General features: G+C 31.9%; 1 protein-coding gene and 1 pseudogene across 1 annotated transcript; both read left to right on the top strand.

Annotated features, from left to right (window-relative positions):
* Nucleotides 1-6,234: 6,234 nt before the first annotated feature.
* Nucleotides 6,235-9,894, top strand: LOC142615545 (cytochrome P450 705A22-like). The gene is made up of 2 exons (XM_075788285.1): nucleotides 6,235-7,151; nucleotides 9,086-9,894. Exons 1-2 carry the CDS (start codon nucleotides 6,261-6,263, stop codon nucleotides 9,734-9,736), a joined length of 1,542 nt encoding a protein of 513 aa, XP_075644400.1. The 5' UTR covers nucleotides 6,235-6,260; the 3' UTR covers nucleotides 9,737-9,894.
* Nucleotides 9,895-15,027: 5,133 nt separating this feature from the next.
* On the top strand, nucleotides 15,028-19,287 carry LOC142617034 (cytochrome P450 705A22-like; annotated as a pseudogene).
* Nucleotides 19,288-20,427: the final 1,140 nt, after the last annotated feature.

Here is a 20,427-nt window from a genome sequence, read left to right as displayed (position 1 = left end):
TTTGATCATTAACTTTTACATTGTATGGCAATTTAGTTCCTAACGTTTTAAATGTATTATAAAAAATGTTAATGTAACTAACAGCCAAAATAAAAATTATTTTTATGCCATAGTACTATCACATCAGCAAAAATGCATGAAATTTAAAATAAATAAAAAGTGACACTAAAAGAAATAACACAAATTTTTATTTGTTAGGTAGAAGAAAAGAATGTTGTTTTATTTATTAGTTTTTTGTGGGAAGAAATAAGAGACAAAATATTGCATTTCTAATTTAAGATATGTTAATATATATATATATATATATATATATATATATATATATATATATATTTATAGACACACACACATACACACTCACACCAAAAGGTTCCTATTGAAATGTCATAACCCTTCATATTGGATATACCAAAAAGTGTCTATTAACCGAAAAATTGTCTATTGAATGAAATGCGCCTATTGACTGAAAAGTGTTTATTGACCGAAAATGTGCCTATTGAATGAAAATGTATTTATTGGTCGAAAATGTGCCTATTGAATGAAAAGTATTTATTGACCAAAAACATGCATATTGAAAAATGAAAAGGCACAACTGTTCGGCGATTTTAAATGTATTCGTGGCATTAATTTATACAGCCATGTGGCGTGATGAGCAGTGGAATGGTTTTTAAATGTATACATGGCATTAACTAGTCGCTAACCCGTGCAATGCACATGAATAGTTACTGGATGGTTTCAGGAAAAAAAAAACAATGTTTTATTTATTAGTTTTTTGTGAAAAGAAATAAGAGACTTAATGTTTCTAGAGCCGACTCAACTATAGATGCAACTGATGCAATTACCTAAGGCTCCTAAATAAAAGAAGTCCTCCACTTGTGAAAATGAAGAATTATATATATATATATATATATATATATATATATATATAATATTTATCTATATATTTTACTTAAAAAAAAATTTTAATCATTTTATTAGTCAATAGAATGCATTAAAAGCCCCATTGTATCTTAAAATAGAAAAGATTAAAAAGGCCCATTGTATTACTGTTTCAAATTTATTTTTTAATTTGCACACTACCACTATACACATAGTTGACATCAATGACAGGATATCACACTAGCGCACAGGTACTGCACAAAGGCCATAGCCACACCACAGCTCATAGCTGGCTAGCTGGCCCCACACACACTTACCCACGGCCCACACTAAATCTCAATGTATACTTATAGCATAGGCACACACCCACTACATTTTACACCTATCTTTTATACTATTACTTTTTACATTATCAATTATTATAAGTCATCACATCAATTAATCATTCGATGCATATTATATCAACCTATTTATATTATAGTGATACTAATTTATTGTACTTAATTATGTAAATAGATAAAAAATACTCTAATTAATGTACTTAATTATTTAAAAAGGCTAGATTCTTTCCAAATGCATGTATTGCTTAAAGAATATTACTAGCAATACCTGTTACGATTGCATCTACAGAAAGCAGTTTTTCAAAACTAAAATTAATAAAATCTTATTTAAAATTTACTATGTCACAAGAAAAATTAATTAGATTAGTCATATTATTAATTGAAAAAAAAAATTAAAGGCTTAAATACAAAAACTTAATTAGTAATTTTCCATGTCAAAAAGCAAGAAAAATAGATTTTAAATAAAAAAATCAATAAATATTATTTAACTAATATCTAAATATATAAAAAGGCACGCTTAAATTTTTGCCTAAAGCCCCCAAAGTTGTTGAGTCGAGCCTGAATGTTGCGCCTTAAGTTTAGTTTGTATTGTATGTGTGTGTGTGTGTGTGTATATATATATATATATATATATATATATATATATAAAAGATTGGTTGTAATATACATACATACATACATACAAGTGCCTATTGAAAGAAAATGTGTTTATCAACCGAAAATATGCCTATTGAACGAAAAATGTGCCTATTGATTGCAAATGTGCCTATATATAACAAAAATGTGCTTATTGAATGAAAAAGTGCCTATTGACAAAAAATGTGTCTATTGAATTAAAAGGTGTTTATTGACCAAAAAAAGTGCCTATTGAATGAAAAAGGTGTCTGTTTAACGGTCATAGTCCTTTGGGTATAAATAAGGATTCATATTAATTTGGTAACTTCTTCTCTTTCATCTTTTTTAGAAACACATGAAATTTGTGGATTTTCTCAAAAATTGCTATTTGTAAGTCGTTTTTATTTATTTTTTGTTAAATAGTGAAAAGGTCCAGGAATCAAGCTACATCAACAATAGCAACAATTATATAGAACAAATTCTTCATTTGGTAACTTCTTCTCAGTTTGTTTCTCTGTCATATTTCTTGAAAACACAAGAAACCTGGGGATTTTCTCCAAAATTACTATTTGTTAGTCTTTTTTTTTTCGTTAAATAGTGAAAAGGTCCAAGAATCAAGCCACACCAATGATAGCAACAATAATACTGAACGGTTTCTTTACATGCCTTACAAATGCTATTTTTCTCAGATTTCTTATTCTCTTCGCTATGCCTTACCAATGTTTTTCTTCTCAATGACTTTTTTTTTTAATATATACATCTTATGTGAAACAGTAAGTAGATATTGAAACTTAACTGGCAAAATGAGAAGATACAATTGTTCGGTATTTTTAAATGTACGCGTGACATAATTATAATCACATAGCGCAATAGGGAATGATCAACAAAAAGCCATACATTTTGCTTTTACATTATATAAAAATATAGATATAGATGTCTAATCGTACAAATATGTTTCTACAAGATAAAGATAAAATGGAATATGGAATCAAGCCTAAGCTACAATAGCAATGATAAGAGTTACCCTCTTGGGCTCTTTAGATGGTGATGGGCTACTTCCCTCCGGTCCTCTTTCTATTTCAGTAAAATTATCCTTATTTACCCTTTTTTTTATTATAACAAAAAGTTGTATAAGAGTTATCCATAAGTTAAGGAAAATGTCATGTACACAATATTTTCACAACAATTTTTATGTGGCGGGTTGTTATTGGTGGGTAAAAAAGTAATTATAGTGGTGAGTTTAAATTAGAACTTGTAATAACTTATCACATAAGATTTGTTATGAAATTATTGTAAACATAGCATTTCACCTTACTCATGGAAATTCCTAGCCCACTTCTAGCTGACTTAAAAATTAATTAAGAATTAATTTCCAGTACTTTACTTTATCTCCAAAATAAGTTAAGAATTAATTAAGAGGCTTACATACTCCAAATTAGCATTAGTTAGAGCACTAGCATCTAGGGATGCAAAACAAACCTATTTTACATCCTCAAATACAACTTTATCTATGTTAACAACTCATTTTACAATACATCCAACATCCTAGTTCTTACTTTTATATACAACCCAGTAAAATAATACAAACTATCAACTAAAATAATATAAACACTACTTTATCTAATGAGAGAAGGAGAGAGGGAAAAGTGACAAGAAAAATAATAATAGAAAAGCCAAGTGATTGTTGTAGTGAGGTTGTATGTATACATTCTTACTCTAGCTGGGTTGCAAATATTTTTAAATATAGCAACCCTACTAGAGCTTGTTTTTATGGAATTGGTGGGTAAAATAGCAACGTGGGGGGTTTTATACCATCGAATGCTAATGCTCAATGAGGAGTGGGCTACGACTGTGAATTTATTGTCCCTCGCCATAGTTTTTTTTAGATGAAGTATCTGTTTGTATTCAGATTATTGCGTTCACATTTTGTTGAAAATGCGTTTCAGCCTTTTTTTTTTTTTCCTTGGACAGTGCCTCTTGCACTGTTAATTGTCCATGAATAGTGTATTTAGGCTTATGAACAGTGCAAAGCTGGCGTTTCACGCCTTTTTTTTTTAGCCATGATATTTTACTTTTGAGCATACCAGTGGGTCATGTGCACTGTTCACGGACCCACAAACTTCATTTTTAGCAACTTTTTCATTAAAAATGGGTCACACAATACTATTCACACATTTAAAAATTATTTTGCTATAGTGTTTATAGTTTTCAATTTTCATCTGTACCCAAACGAACCCGAAAGGAAAAAAAATTAGAGTAATTATCAATATGATATAAGAAAAATATACATGTGTGGAAAATCCCTGCCAAAACACAGACTAATTCAATATCCATGATCTAAAACTTCAGCAAAACACAAAGTAATCCAATACCCATGTCCTAAAACTTCAGCAAACTAGCTTTTTCATATAAGAATTATTGAGAGAGAAGTACAGGGTACTCGTAGTGATTAGATCAGAAGAAGGAAAATAAGACTTTGAGAGAGAGAGAGAGAGAGAGATTTGTTGGTGGCTTTTATTTGAGTTTTTTGTTGTTGTTGTTGTTGGTTTTTTTTTTTTTTTTTTTTTTTTTTAATGAACGAAAAAGGATAAGGGTGATTAATGTGACAATCCTACTTGGGCGTAACCATCGTAGCACCCTACCCACTGGGTTTAGAGCTATGCTGAGGTGCAGGAAGACCACGGTGAGTCATAGCTTCCGAACCCCCACAAAGCACACTAGTAGGTTTTATTTGAGTTTGTTGATAGTTGCCAGCAATAGCGCATGGTACATCGCATAGCAATAATAAATGATGGCTAGGTAATATGGTTTGTGGATGAGAGTTCCCACTCTACATGTTTTATTGGGTTTGAACTCCTATAGTTATTACTAATGGTTTAGGGGGGGGGGGGATAAATTATAAATTGTGCATTTGCATAGTTTATGGGTTAAGCGTAAAATAGTCATAATTTAAGGAGTAAAATATAATTTTTCCTGAAATTTTAAATTAATATAAAATAGACAATAATGATGATGTTTTTTATTATGTAATATCCTTAACTGACTGTATAGGAGGATTAGTTGAATTTATATAACTCTAAGGTTGATAGAGAATACTACAAGCTATGGTCACCATGACTAATAACCAATACTACACGGTTTGCTTCCTCCGCTTGTTCCTCACAACTCTTTTGTTTCAATTTATTTTTAACAAGCTTCTTAAGCTTAAAACCCGCTGGATTTGGAGCCATGCTAGCGTGCAGGGAGACCACAGTTAGTCATAGCTTCCCAGCCCTACAAAAGATAATAGTAGGTTTTATTTGAGTTTGTTGATAGTTGCAAGCAATAGCACATGGTACATGGCATATCAATAATATATGATGGCTATGTAATATGGTTTGTGGATGGGAGTTCCCATTCTACATGTTTTAGATATAATTTTTCCTGAAATGTTTAATTAATATAAAATAGACAAACTAAAATTAAATAAAAATTTATTATAATAATGATGTTTTTTATTATGTAATATCCTTAACTGACTGTATAGGAGGAATAGTTGAATTATATATAGGGCAAAACTTAGATACAGTATCTTAGGTGCAGTACCTTAGGTTTCCCTCTTAAATTTAAGTCATGTGTATAAAATCTACAGCTCAGCAAACGGTGTTACAAGGAATTGCTGTCGCTTTTTTTTTCTTTTCTTTTCTTGTACTTTTTCTCATATTTTCCCTCACATGCGTGAAAACCAAATAACTTCAAACATTTTCACCCTTATTTTTCCAAGAAACAAATAGATTTCAAACAAAATTTTTGGCTAAAACTCAACAAATTTCTAGCAAAACCCTTCACAACCATGCCTTGCATTGATTCCGGCCACCATGTGTGGAGGCAGAGTGATTTCCGTTGATCTGGGTTCACTTTATCAATCCATGGCCTGAATTTTTTGTTAATGGTCTCGCCCCTTATTTCCTATGATTAGTTAATCAATAATGAGAAGAAACTTTGTTGAGAGAGGAACTGTGGATTGCCACTGCTGGGTAAGTAATAAAGAGGCGAGGGTTTGAATAAAAAGCCAAAGAAATATTAATCTTCAATTGGTGGGGCAAATCTGAAATCTTAAAATACCAAAGAATAAAAAGCCAAAGAAATGTTAAAAACCTGATCATGTGTTTGAAGGAGGAGACTTAGTTGAAGAAGTTTGGTGGGGGCAGATCTGAAATCTGAAATCTGAAACTGATGTTCTCCACTTCTCCGTAGCAGGCCAGTCAAAAAAAAAAAAAAAAAAAGCAAACAGAGCATTATGTTTTAATGCCGGTTTGCTGAGCTGTAGTTTTTATACAAATGGCATAAATTTAAGAGAGGAACTTAAAGTACTGCACTTAAGGTACTGTACTTAAGTTTTATCCTTATATATAACTGTAAGGTTGATAGAGAATACTACAAGCTATGGTCACCATGACTGATAACCAATACTACTTGGTTTGCTTCCTCCTCTTGTTCCTCACAACTCTTTTGTATCAATTTATTTTCAACAAGCCTCTCAAGAAACTCCCTCCAAGCCCACCAACTTTACCAGTTATTGGTCATCTCCACCTCATTGGGCCATCAATTCACAGATCCTTGCAAAAGCTCTCCACCCAATATGGCCCTATTTTCAATCTCCGCATTGGTTTCGCTCAATTCATTGTGGTTTCATCGGCCTCAGTGAGCACTGAAATATTTAAAACTCATGATCTTTCTTTCGCGGATCACCAAGAGTTTGCTTTCTCAGAGAAGATACCGTACGGAAACTCTGGATTTTTCACTGCACCATATGGTGATTATTGGCGGTTCGTCAAGAAATTGTGCAACACGGAACTTCTTTCAACTGGTCATCTTGAAAGGTCTCGGGCGGTTCGTGAGAAAGAACTTGCACGTTTTTTGCAAAACGTTTTTGAGAGTGCCAAGCGGAAAGAGGTTGTTGATTTGGGTGTTGAGCTTATGAAGCTAACAAATAATATGTTGTGTACGATGACGGCAAGCACAAGTTGTTCAGAGAAAGGTGATGAAGCTGAAAGGATTAGAAAGATAATGAAAGACATCTTTACGGTTGGTTCAAAGGTATTTTTTGGAAATATTTTGGGACCCTTTGGTATATTGGGTTTCTGGTTGTTTGGAAAGCAAGCCATAACAGAACAGTTAAAGATTGATGAGATCTTGGAAGGGATGTTGAAGGAGCATGAAGATCAGATTGGGAAGAAAGACACTCAAGATTTTATTGATATATTATTGAAGGTGTATCGAGATGGCAAGGCTGAGGTCAAAATGACCAGAAGCAATATCAAGGCTTTTTTATCGGTAAGTTTTTTCTTATTTTTATTTTTTCTTTAGGCCTTCAATTAACGGCTGGTTCCCTTTCTTAGTTTATAGAAACAACAAATTGAAAGGTAAAAAAATTCTATTAGGCCGTGCTTTAATTTACACTGTTTTAATTCAATCCATTAACCTTGGAAATTGTCAAATTGGCCTAAAAAGGAGAAAAAAAATAGAGTTCCAAAACCATGACTCATTGGAGATAGCGCGCGCGCGCGCACACACACATATATATATATATATATATATATATATAGATATAGACACGTGTGACATTGAAGAAATGTAGTTTTACTAAGGACACCAAGTTTTACAAAAAAAAAAAAAAAAAAAATTGCACACCACTCATATTTCAGTTTACTTGAAATACGCTATAATATAAAACTTGTGAGAGGGCGTGGAGTTTTTTTGTGCAATTTGAGTGTGTTTGTGTGTGTATATTGTGAGTAAATGTGTCAAATTTTACCCAAATCCATTAACTCAACTATGACCCACCTTATTTGCGTATGTCTTGACCCCTAATTAAACACTTGGGTTAAATGGGTTTTAATAGATAAATCCACTAAGTACCCACTAAACCATGTAAAATTTCATACGTTAAAAAGAAAATAAAAGATAAATCCCTAAGTTAACCCAGCAACCAAGTGAACCAACCTAGTTGCTAGACATCCTCTGTTCTTTTTTCTCATTGATTTTCTTGGGGCTTCTTTTTCACATTTCCTTAGCTGAATTTCATGGAAATTTTTTGATTACCCCTTGATTCAGTTGAGAAAGAAGAGAAAAATTAGTTTAGAAAATTTTGGTTAAGTTAAGAGATAGAGGATTCTCTAGAAGAAGAGCACATTTTGCTCAACAATTGGTTGATATTTTCTTGTAATTGGTTCATGGGCGAAGCCTTCTCAATCTTTTCAAGAGGTTCTGAATTTTTTATATTCTTTTATTTTATTTTATTATTGACATGTTTTGTTTTAGAGAAAATGTGGTGAGAAAATTGTGAAACTTTGTCAGATCTGAGAAAACATATCAAAATAAAGCCTACTCTAAATTTAACTTGAGTATTTGAGTGATTTTCACTCTTAAATTGGAATTGTGTGTAAGATTGAAGTCAAAAAGTGAATTTTATTTTGTTTTTTTATCAGTTTTCTTAGAAACCCATCTGTGTGTGAAGTTTACTTTTGTTTTATAGTGGATATATCAGTTTTCTCAAAAACAACTGTGGGTATTTTGGAATTTTTTTTTTCTCAGGTTTTTTGGAAACCAAAACATGTGCGTGTTTAGGTAATAATTCTTTCTAGTGAAATATGTTTTGGTAATTTAGAAGTTTTTGTTATTTGTAAGTAAATATATAAATCTAATAATGAGTTATATGGGTGGGTTGAGTCCCGCCCAAATTATAATGGGTTAGTTGGGTAATGAATATTTAATTTATATTTATATGAGTTACAAATGGATAAATGGGTGATTGAGTACTTGACTTATTTATGACCCAACCCAAAAGCTACCTAACATGCCCAAATATTGACACCCCTAATTGTGAGTGTGTACATCCACAGATAATGAAGGCCAAAAATTGTTAGAGACCCTGTACTTGTTAATCCAACACCTTGCATACCATATAAGTACTTTCCTTTATCACAAACATCCATATCAAGACTTTCCTTATGCCTGCACTTACCTATCTAAAAAGAAAAATATGTTAGAGAACTTCTAGTAGGACTATGCTTCAAAGAAACTGTGACAAATTTTTCATAGTAATACATGACAAACAGTTTATATAAGTAATCTCTAGTTCAGTATGAATTAAATTAATTGCAAGAAAAAATTTTAACAACTTCAAGCATACAAATTAGTGATTTATCTACATTGGGTTCAAATCTTACTATGTTCTCTCATCTACTCAAATGTTGCACTTTTACTAGGATCTTTTTATTGGAAGTACTGGTACCACATCGGAGGTCATTCTGTGGACAATAACTGAGCTAATCAACCATCCTTCTGTATTCAACAAGGTTGAAGAGGAGATAAATTCAGTGGTTGGTAGTACTAGACTAGTTGACGAATCAAATGTTGAGAATCTCCCCTACTTGCAAGCAGTTGTGAAAGAAACACTACGACTATATCCACCATTGCCTGTGACAACAAGAAAATGTCGTCAAAATTGCGAAATTGGAGGCTTTGAAATACCCCAAGAAACCGTGGTGTTAATCAATCTGTATGTCATAATGAGAGATCCAGAATTATGGGACAATCCAAATGAGTTCCAACCAGAGAGATTTTTGGTTTCCTCTGAAAAACAAGAGAGTATGAAATATAAACACAATGAAACCTTTTCTTTTCTTCCTTTTGGGGCAGGGAGGAGAGCTTGCCCTGGTTCAAAGTTAGGATTGAGTATGGTACATATGGCAGTTGCAACCATGGTTCAATGTTTCAATTGGGAAGTGGTTGGAGATGGAGGAGAGAATAAGGCTAAGGTTAATACTGAAGTTTCAAAAGGCGCTTTTATTCACAAGGCTCATCCACTTAAGTGCCTTCCAATTGTTAAATTCAACCCATTTGATTGTGTGATGTGAGTTCGTTTACTTCTAAAGTAGTGCATGTACTTCCCTTCACACAATCTGCTACTTAAAAATAAGTGCAAGCACATGCAGTAAAATAAATGCTTTTTATGTAAGTCTATGATCAATATTGTACTACTGGTTGAAAATAAACCTTGCTTTTATTAGATAAAGTCTATTTGTAAAGGGAAGTTATTTTTTAACAGTTTAATGTGTGTGAAGAACGTATAGAAATGCAACCATGACATACATGTTAAGAACATATAGAACATATAATTCAATTATATGATTTTTAAAATATAAATTCAATAAAAAGTTATTGAGTGATGTAATATTTATTAGAGTTATATCAAGTGTAACTTGAATCCAATTTATATATATATATATATATATATATATATATATATATATATATACATAGAGAGAGAGAGAGAGAGAGAGAGAGAGAGAGAGAGAGAGAGAGAGAGAGAGAGAGAGAGTGTAATTTAGGTGACTCATGCAGGGTTGCCTTGAAGGCTGGTCTATAAATTGAAGACTAGCACAAAGTGCAAATGCATTAATAGAAAAATGGTGTACTTATATATATAGTCATTTTTCACTTTTTGTAGCGTTTTAATACTTAGTAATATATTAAAATAAATAAATTTGACAATATAAATGTAAAGGCATGTGAGTTAATATGGAAGATACGAAGTTTTTTTTAGAAGAAGAAGATAAGTCAACAACTAATTCAGCCTTTTCCTTATGTCTTTTTGATATCTAATAATAACAACATGGGAAAAGTCAAGAAAAACCCCATTTTGTGTGCTCACTAAAACCTTTAAAAATGTTAGGATCATATTCTTTTATAGTTAGCATATTCTGTGACAAAACACACTTTACTTGTTGTTAGGTTCTAAAAGTTTAGAACAATTGGTAAATCGTTAGCACAAACTTGTCTAAATATGTTCAAGTTGATATAGGTCAAGATTGAAGAACATACAAACTGCAGAAAGAAGAATTCAAAATCTGCCTAGTTCAACCGATTGAGAAAAAGACTCGAGAATTTTAAGTTCGGCCCATTAGCCCAAACCTATCCATTTGAAGCTCAAAATGTGATCTGCTTGCTATACTATTTAAAGGACATTATAAGCTAACCTTAGTTTGGTTTTTGGAGAGAGAAGAGTGCATCTTGTGCCTCAAATTGTAGATTTAGGGTTTTTGTACCCAAAGCTCTCTCATAACTTTTACCAGTAACATTCCTGAAAGAAACTCAAGATTTAGTGTCGTAGAAGTTGCTGTCATCACTAGTCATCAAAGGTGCTAGAGATCTAAACCTGCAAGGGTGGTCTTGGAGTCACAAAATGAAGAGTTTGTGTTGCAAAACCTTTGAGTGGAGTCTCAAAGTCATAAGCGTGGGAGCTTGTGCTTCAGCAAGTTCATGAGAGAAGAGTTTGTGGATTTGGAGCTGCACGTGGTCGTGTGAGAAAGCTACTACTGAAGGTAGCAATAGATTTATGGTTAAATCTATTGTAAAAACTTCAATTCTCTATTAGTGAATTTGTTTACCTTGAAGATAACTAGGTCAAATCCTTCATTGGTTTTTACCTTGAGATAGTTCATTTCATTGTTTTCCTGAGTGATCATATCATTGTGTTTTTTATTTTTTTGCGTGGCATGATATGATATTTTACTATTTAACCTAGATCTCATAATTAATCTAAGTAACTACTTGGCTAATTCACTAGGGTTAAGCAATCTTTTTGAAGGGGTCTAAACAAACAAACATTTGTATTTGGGTAGATCTAAGTGGATTCAAGAATATCATAAAGTATTTTAAAGAAGTTTTTCAAGTGGTAGTATTAAAGACATAAAGACATGAATACTATACAAAGAAACAAGTGGTAAAAGCTGAAAACAGGTATCTCGACACTTGACTCGATACACCTATCTATTGAGAATTAATGAGGCATGACACCTCTTAATACCTCTCGATCTATTGAGCATAGTAGATCTTGAATTCTCAAATTTGATATTCGGCCCAAGATGACTTGGCTTTTCTAGGGTTTTGTTATCTAACCTAGTAGATGATATAAAAACTTTACTTTACTATTGTCATTAAACATAGAGACTCACACAGAGAATCTACGTACTTCCTATGAAGTTACTGCACTCTTATGCACCTTATGGTTTTGTAATTAAGTTGACTTCAATTTTACAAGTGTGTGAAGAAATTTGCATCCAACAATAAACTTCAAGTTGTTGGGAGTGAGATATGGATTGGAGATTCGTGCAAAGGAGTTAGTCATAGATTGAAAATTTGAGCAATTGAAGAAGTCTCTCCAAGATCAAGTTTAATTGGAAATTAACGCAAGGGTTCAATTGTAGATTAGTATTTTTGGATAGTCAGGATAGTGGTAAGATTTTTTATATATACTTATAACTACTTATTCTTGATTAGTGGATTCTTTGAAGTGGTGACCTAAACTTCACCTAGTGTGGTTATTGCATTGTGAGGGTTTTCCCTATTAGTCAACAAATCACTGTGTCAAATTTAATTTATGCTGCACTCTCTATTAGATTTGTGATTTGTTTGTGCATTCATGTTATTTGCATAAAATTTGAATAATTAATCAACTTAGTAATTAAATTAATTAACTGGGGTCAATCTATAGCCCAACCAAAAAGTTTTATTGATTAATTAAGGAGAAGGTAGAATGAGATTAGAAAATAAGAAAACACACAAAAATGTGACTTACTAGTAGGGCTATAAATGAACCAAGCTATTCCTAAACAACTCGGGCTTGATTTGATAAAAAGCTCGTTCATGTTTTTTTGTTTATAAACAAGCCAAGCTTAAGCTTTCGTTTTAGGCTTGTTTAATAAACGAGTCAAGCCCGAGTAAAAAATATTGTTAACGAACAGGCTTGTGAACACCAAGACTCGATACAAAAGTAACAAAATAAGTTGAGCATAGACTTATTTATGAGTTTGGTAATAAAATTAATATGAGCTTGACAAGTAAACTCATATCCTTCTAACATTTTAATTAATTATAAGTTGAGACCATTCATCCAAACCAAATAGGTTAGATAATAAACTTGATATAGGCTTGATAATATACTTGTGTTGGATCTCAAGCTCAAAAACATGATATTGAGCTTAAGTTTTGGCTTAATATAGAGCTCGAGCTTGGCTTGGCTTGACTAATGGCCCCAACATATCCCCAATGCATACCTTTTCAAGAATCTCAAAGGCCTCCTTTACTAACTCTCTAATCCTCACAGCTTCATCACTTTCATCTGAACATCTCATGCTCATCATCATGCACGTAATATTGTTTGTAAGCTTCATTGGCTCAGCACCCATATCAACAACCTGTTTTTTCTTAGCACATTCAAACACTACGTAGAAACAATGCAATTTCTTCTTGTCGTACACCATGTGACTCTTCAATCTTTTGGATTGAGAGAAGTTCGGTCATCCAAAGTTTTCTGACGAATCGCCAATAATCAACATAGGGTGCCATGAAAAATCCATAGTTTCCGTATGGTAATTTATCAACGAAAGTGAAATGCGGCTGATATGCAAAAGCGAGGTCATTGGTTTTAAATATTTTGGTGGCCATGGAAGATGTTGAAACAAGAAGGCACCTAGAAGCACCAATGCAGAGATATAGGAGAGGGCCATATTTGGTCGAGAGGTTGTGCAAGGATTTGTACAAGGTTGGACCAAGAAGGTGAAGATGACCAATGATTGGGAGAGATGGTGGGCTTGGAGGGAGGTTGAGAGGGTTCTTTCTGGTGAGGGGTTTCTTGAATAAGGACTTGACTAGGAGAGTCAAGAAGAACCAAAGGACCAAGCACATGGCATAGTATTGGTTATTAGTAATGATAATATGTTTCTCAGTTTATTGCTATACAAGTAACATGTGTATAATTGAATAGAGTTTACTGCTAAATCAGTTTGGAAAATATCTTCTCCCACCCATTACGTGTCAACTCAATTGAATATCGATATGTACTTTTAGTCATATAACTTATTTAATAATCGTAGGTTCCAATTAACTTGACTCGTAAAATCTTTTATAGTTAAATAAGAGATTTGAGATTCAATTACTGTCTACACCAAAAATTAAATTGATGTTTTGATTTAATGATAAAGAGTAAAATTACAAAAGCGGATGACATAAATTAACTCTATAAATAAAAAAAAAAAATAGTAATATAACTTGTTTAAATGATTTAATGAATCATATTATTTAATATACCTAAATCCGGAGAAATAATTAGCTTTATCCCCACTCTATCAAAAACATTAGCTTTATCCCCACTATATACCTTGAAATGGTTGACTTACGTATCTTCCAAATGAATTTATGTAAGCTGGGTTGATACCTGGACACTAATTATATGCACGTTTCAAAAGCTTCTTGTAATTGTATACTTAAATAGTTTGGTGGAAAGCCTCCAAAATTAAATTTCACTAAATGATAAAAGAACTTTATTATTCAATGTCTAATCGTACAAATATGTCTTTACAAAACAAAGATAAAATGGAATAAAAAATCGATCCTAATAAGCTACAATATTGAATAGCTATTATAAGAGTTACCCTCTTGGGCTCTTTGGATATATGGTGATGAGCTAGTTTTCTCAACAAAATTATTCTTATTTACCCAAAAAAAAACTATATAAGAGTTATACAGAAGCTAAGAGAAAAATCATGTACACAACATTTTTATAACAAATTTTAATTGACAGATTGTTACTAATGGGCAAAAAATTAATTTTAGTGGTTTATTTAAATTACCAATTACAACTTATTACCTAGAATTTGTTATATAAATATTGTAAACGTAACAGTTCGATCATTGTACACATGGAAATTCCTAGCTCACTTCTAGCTGACTTAAGAATTAATTAATTCCTAGCACTTCACCTTACCTCCAAAATAATTTAAGAATTAATTAATACGCTTACGTACTCCAAATTAGCACTAGTTAGCCCACTAACGAGAAGTGGTCTAGGACTGAATTTATTGGCACTTGGTGTGTTATGGCCATAGTTATTATTAATATGATATGTGGTATGGATATGTACGAGAAAACAATGTATTTACTCAAAAAAAGAAAAGAAAAAAGAAAGCAACGTATTTACTCCGTACCATATTTTTGGTTCAAACTATTGAAGTCCTTTGTAATGATATATTAGTTTGAGGTAAAAAATAAGTTGGGCTTCTAAAATTGTAATGATTGGCCCATCCAAATAATTTAAGCCCAACTTCACTGTTGGTTTGTATTTTTTTTTTTCGTTTGAAATCTTGCAATGTACGGTCAATCCTACCAGGCGTGCTCCCTCCTCTTGTTCCTCTCAACTACTTTGTTTTACTATATTTTCAACAAGCATAAAACCCATCCCAAACTCCCTCCAAGCCCACCAAGTTTACCAGTTATTGGTCATCTCCACTTTGTTTGGCCATCATTATACAAATCCTTGCAAAACCTCTCCACCCAATATAGCCTTATTTTCAATTTCCGCCTTGGTTTCTCTCAGTGCACTGTGGTTACATCAGCCTCAGTGGGCACTGAATTTAAAACTCATGATCTTTCTTTCGCAGAACATTCAAGGACAGGTTTCTCAGAGAAAACTCCGTATGGAGGCTCTGGATTTTTCAGTGTCCCATATGGTGATTATTGGCGGTTCATCAAGAAATTGTGCTTGACGGAACTTCTTTCACCTAAACAGCTTGAAAGGTCCTGGGCGGCTCGAGATAAAGAACTTGCACGTTTTTCGCAAAATGTTCTCGAGAGTGCTAAGCGGAAAGAGTTTGTTGATTTGGGTGTTGAGCTTATGAAGCTAACAAATAATATGCTGTGTAAGATGGCGGCAAGCACAAGTTGTTCAGAGAAAGGTGATGAAGCTGAAAGGATTAGAGAGATGATGAAAGACATCTCTAGTGTTGGTTCAAAGACATTTTTTGGAAATATGTTGGGACGCTTTGGTTTTTTGGCTTTCTGGTTGTTTGGAAAGCAAGTCATAAGTATAGAACTAAGGATTGATGAGCTCTTGGAAAGGATGTTGAAGGAGCATGAAGATCAGATTGGGAAGAAAGACACTCAAGATTTTATGGATATATTATTGAAGGTGTATCAAGATGACAAGGCTGAGGTCAAAATGACTAGAATCAATCTCAAGGCTTTATTAACTGTAAGTGTTTTTTTTTTTTTTTTGGCTTCCTGCTTTAGGCCTTCAATTAATTATCGGCTGGTTTCCTTTCTTGGCTTATAGAAACAACAAACATTGAAAGTCCAGATAGGTATGAAACAATTTTTTTTTTTTTTTTTTCATTCATTGTCTTGATCAATTACCATCAATATAATACATCTCTTTATATACTTTAAAAAAAAAAAACCCTTTTCTTGTGTGGACTTAAACTTCCCATTAATGAGTGAATTCAATGCACAAAATTTTAACTTGAAGGCAAAGAGGAACATAGTTTGAACTGCTATTTTAAAAACAGACTGGACCGGTCTGTTCAACCTGTTCAATCGAGAATCAAACACCAATTTGGTCTGACAAAATCTCCCAAAACCAATATAAAACTGGTCAAAACTGAAAACCAAAACTAAAACCAATTCTTTGACCATACCAGTGTTAAAACCACGATTTGAACTTTTGGTCACTTATTTTAATATATACCATGATATATTATCACTTACCCTGATAAATTATCAATTTGATCAATGTTATAAATACTGATTTCTAAAAAAAATGTTATAAATATTTCTCCCTATTTTGGATTAGCCAAGTGAATTCAATATTTCGGTATTGTGCTGGTGTATCATATCTATCTATCAATCTAATCATCAATAGAGATAGATAGATACAAAAAAGGAGGTTTTATCCTCATAGTTTAAGAGTGGCTACAAACTAAACTTTACATTTTCAAAACTTTCAATTAAATCCTACATTTTAAAACGGTTTTGTTAACAGGTGCAGGCCAGCACCTGTTAATGAACCAGCCCCAGGTCCCACCTGCATAGAAAATTGTCAAAAAATTACATTTCAGCTTTGGTTTGTGTAAACGTGTACTTTGGTTTGTTTAGAAATTATAGGACAAAAATGCCCCTTTAACACATCTTTAACACATTTAGGGCCATTTCACTTTTTATTTTCCACTCAATTTCACTTTATTCATATTTTACTCTTCATTTTCTTTCACTTTACTAATATCAAACTCACTTTCATTGACTTTATCATTATCAAACCCACTTCAAAAAAAAAAAAAAAAAAAAAAAAAAAGGGATGAAGAAAAGTTCAAATGTTCAATGAAGGATTAAAAAATTATTTTGCAAGGTATAATAATTTTATTTTATAAAATTCATATTTATTTTAAATATATTTGAATATGAGGTTCTTTTTTTTTTTTTTTCATTTATACTAAATATATGATGTGGATTGTTTTAATTTTATTTTAATGTATCACACATAGATTACAATTTTCCTATGCTCACAGAGACGCACAGAAAAATTATGATGTTTTAGTAGATACATACTGACGGCAAAGTAAAATATGTGGTGGTCAATATTTTTATTTTTGTTGTGAACCAAAGCCTAGAAAGCTGGCTTCAAAGAGACATTCAAAACCATTTATGAATTTCTGTTAAAGTTGCCACCACTGACTTATCTATTAATGCTTTAATTGAGTGTAGCTTTATTTGTATCATGTTTTTCATTTCATTTATCCTAATGTGGATTGTTTTAATTTTGTTTTTATGTAGCACAAATTGATGACAATTTAGTTGCAAGTGAGACTCATCAACTTGTTCCATTGAATTACTTTGACTAAATGAACTACCTAAAGAAGGTACTATTATTATTATTATTTTTTTATTTGTAATCCATATTTCATTTAACGTATAATATGATATTGATTTTTTTTTTTAATTCTTGTTTTAATATAGCACAAATTGATGACATTGCATGCATGTGGTTATTAATCACATGTTCCCAGGGATGGAGCTAGATATGGAGTTTGGGGGATAGCTTTATCATTGGTTATCTATAGCAATTCTGGGATGCGTGCGTTTGCTATTGTGTAAGGACAAAATTATTTTAGTTTTACTATTCGTAATTTTTGTAGTTAAGGTAATTTTTTGGGCTTGTATATTTAGTAAGATTTTAGATTTATAATTTTTTTTAAATGAGAAAAATGCTAGATTTACAATTTTTTTATAGAAATTGTTGATGTAGTGAGCTATTATTGGTAAGTAAAAGAAGATTGTGTAAGTAGTGAGACAGATGTGAACCAATATGAATTTTTTCCTTAACAATTTGTAAAAATATTGTAAAAAAGTTTGTAACTGTGCATTGTTCTTAAAAGAATTAATAATATTGTTAAGGGGGGGAAAAGTATACTTTTATAGAACAAAATTGTTAAAATTAAAAAAAGTTTGTAATTATAGCGTTACACTAATATTTAAAAAAAGAAAAGTCCACTTACTCTCACAGCTTTTGTATTGTAGTGTATTTCAAGTAAAATTAGATGTGAGAGTGGTGTGCAATTTTTTGTGTAAAACTTGGTGTCCTTAGTAAAATCCTTTCTTCAATGTCTTTCAAATGGTCTCTCTCTCTCTCTCTCTCTCTCTCTCTCTCTCTCTCTCTCTCTACTTTGCTTTATCACAAACATCCTTGTCAAGACTTTTCTTATGCTCACACTGACCTATCTAAAGGCAAAATATGTTGGAGAACTTTAAATGGAACTATGCTTCAATGAAACTGTGACAAGTTTTTCGTGGTAATACATGACAAATGGTTTATATAAGCTTCTGTTAACCTTGAGTCCGTTATGAATTAAATTAATTGCAAGAAAATTTTTGATAAGTTCAAGCATGCAAATTAGTGATTTATCTGCAATAGGTTCAACTCTTATTATGTATCTCTCATCTGCTTACATGTTGCACTTTTACTAGGATCTTTTTGTCGAAAGTACTGGTACCTCATCGAAGGTCATTCTGTATTCAACAAGGTTAGAGAGGAAATAAATTTGATCGATGGTAGTACTAGACTAGTCAAGGAATCAGATGTTGAGAATCTCCCCTACTTGCAAGCAGTTGTAAAAGAAACACTATGACTATATCCACCATTGCCTATGACAACAAGAAAAAGCCGTCAAAGGCAAACTAGGAGGCTTTGAAATACCCCAAGAAACCATGGTGTTAATCAATCTATATGCCATAAATAGAGATCCAGATTTATGGAACAATCCAAATGAGTTCCAGCCAGAGAGGTTTTTGGTTTCCTCAGAAAAACAAGAAAGTATGAAATATAAACAAGATGAAACTTTTAGTTTTCTTTCTTTTGGAGCAGGGAGGAGAGCTTGCCCTGGTTCAAAGTTAGGGTTGAGTAGCACAAATAGCAGTTGCAACCATGGTTCAATGTTTCGATTGGAAAGTGGTTGGAGATGGAGAAGAGGCTAAGGCTAAGGTTAATACTGAAGTTAAAAAAGGCGCTTTTATTCATATGGCTCATCCACTTAAATGCCTTCCCGTTGTTAAGTTCAATACATTTGATTGTGCGATGTGAGATTGTTTACTTCTAAAATAATGCATTACGCATGTATTTCATTTTACACTATTTGCTACTTGTACAAGCACTGAAGCACATGCAATAATATATATATATATATATATATATATATATATATATATATATATATGTTTTTTTTAATGTAATTCTCTGATCAATATTGTACTACCGGTGGAAAATAAACTTTGTTTTTGTTCGATATAGTTTATGGAATATTACAATACTTAGATATTTTTTAGTTTTATGAGAATTTTGACAAATCAATCTTTGAATTATATTATTTTTGAATATTCTCTATGCTAGGCAAAATTTTATGGAAATTAAATTTCAATAGCCTTTTCATCAATTATTTGTTTAAATTATATTTTATGTAGTTAAAAATAATACATAAAAGATGAGTTAATTAATTGAATGATAAATAATATCTGATTAACATGCATGTTAAAATCATATAGAATATGAAATATTTAACAATGAGTTTTCTAGAATATAAATTCAAGATCAGTAGAAATGTGTTCATAAAAAAATGATGTACTTATATATATAGTCATTTACCTCTAACAAGTAGCAAGAAGTGAGATAGGAGTTGTTGCTATGAGTAGAATTTATTTGTATATATACTTGGTTTCCTATGATTAATCCTTTGCTTATAAAAGAGAAATATTTCATCTACAATATTTTTATAATAATTATAAAACAAATCCTGATTGGCAAATTGTTAATAGTTATTACCTATGGTCCTACAGTCCCCCAAAACACGTTAGCACCGTTCTGCATGTGACATGGTTAATACAATCTCTCTGTCTCTCTCTTGTCTCTCTGTTCATTTTCTTCATTGAAAGGACTTTCCATATCACAAGTGAAGAAATCATAGTGCTTTCCGGCGAGTCAAGATTAATTGCTTGTTACTAGTCACTATGATAGCATGGGTGGGGAGCGAACTAACGGACCTAACTGTAATTGGCCTCAATCTGTCTTTTTTCTTTTTGTTTACGGAAACCCATTGGGTATCATTTTGTTTCCATTTGATGACTGGTTTTTATTGTTAAGTAATGCTATGGTTAAAAATTATGATAGAATAAAAGTTGAATTGAATTAAAAGTATAGATGCTTATGTCAATGACAACGTAGTGGGAT

Source organism: Castanea sativa, chromosome 11 (assembly GCF_040712315.1).
Source record: "Castanea sativa cultivar Marrone di Chiusa Pesio chromosome 11, ASM4071231v1".
Taxonomy (NCBI): domain Eukaryota; kingdom Viridiplantae; phylum Streptophyta; class Magnoliopsida; order Fagales; family Fagaceae; genus Castanea; species Castanea sativa.
Note: the sequence above shows the minus strand (reverse complement) of the source record. Positions and strands in the feature narration are given on the sequence as shown.

What these genes read in the sequence shown, in the direction of transcription:
- LOC142615545 (XM_075788285.1), top strand. Translation starts at nt 6,261, where the DNA reads ATGGTCACCATGACTGATAACCAATACTACTTGGTTTGCTTCCTCCTC. An exon ending in ATATCAAGGCTTTTTTATCG is followed by an intron (nt 7,152 to 9,085) that starts GTAAGTTTTTTC and finishes CACTTTTACTAG; the next exon opens with GATCTTTTTATTGGAAGTAC.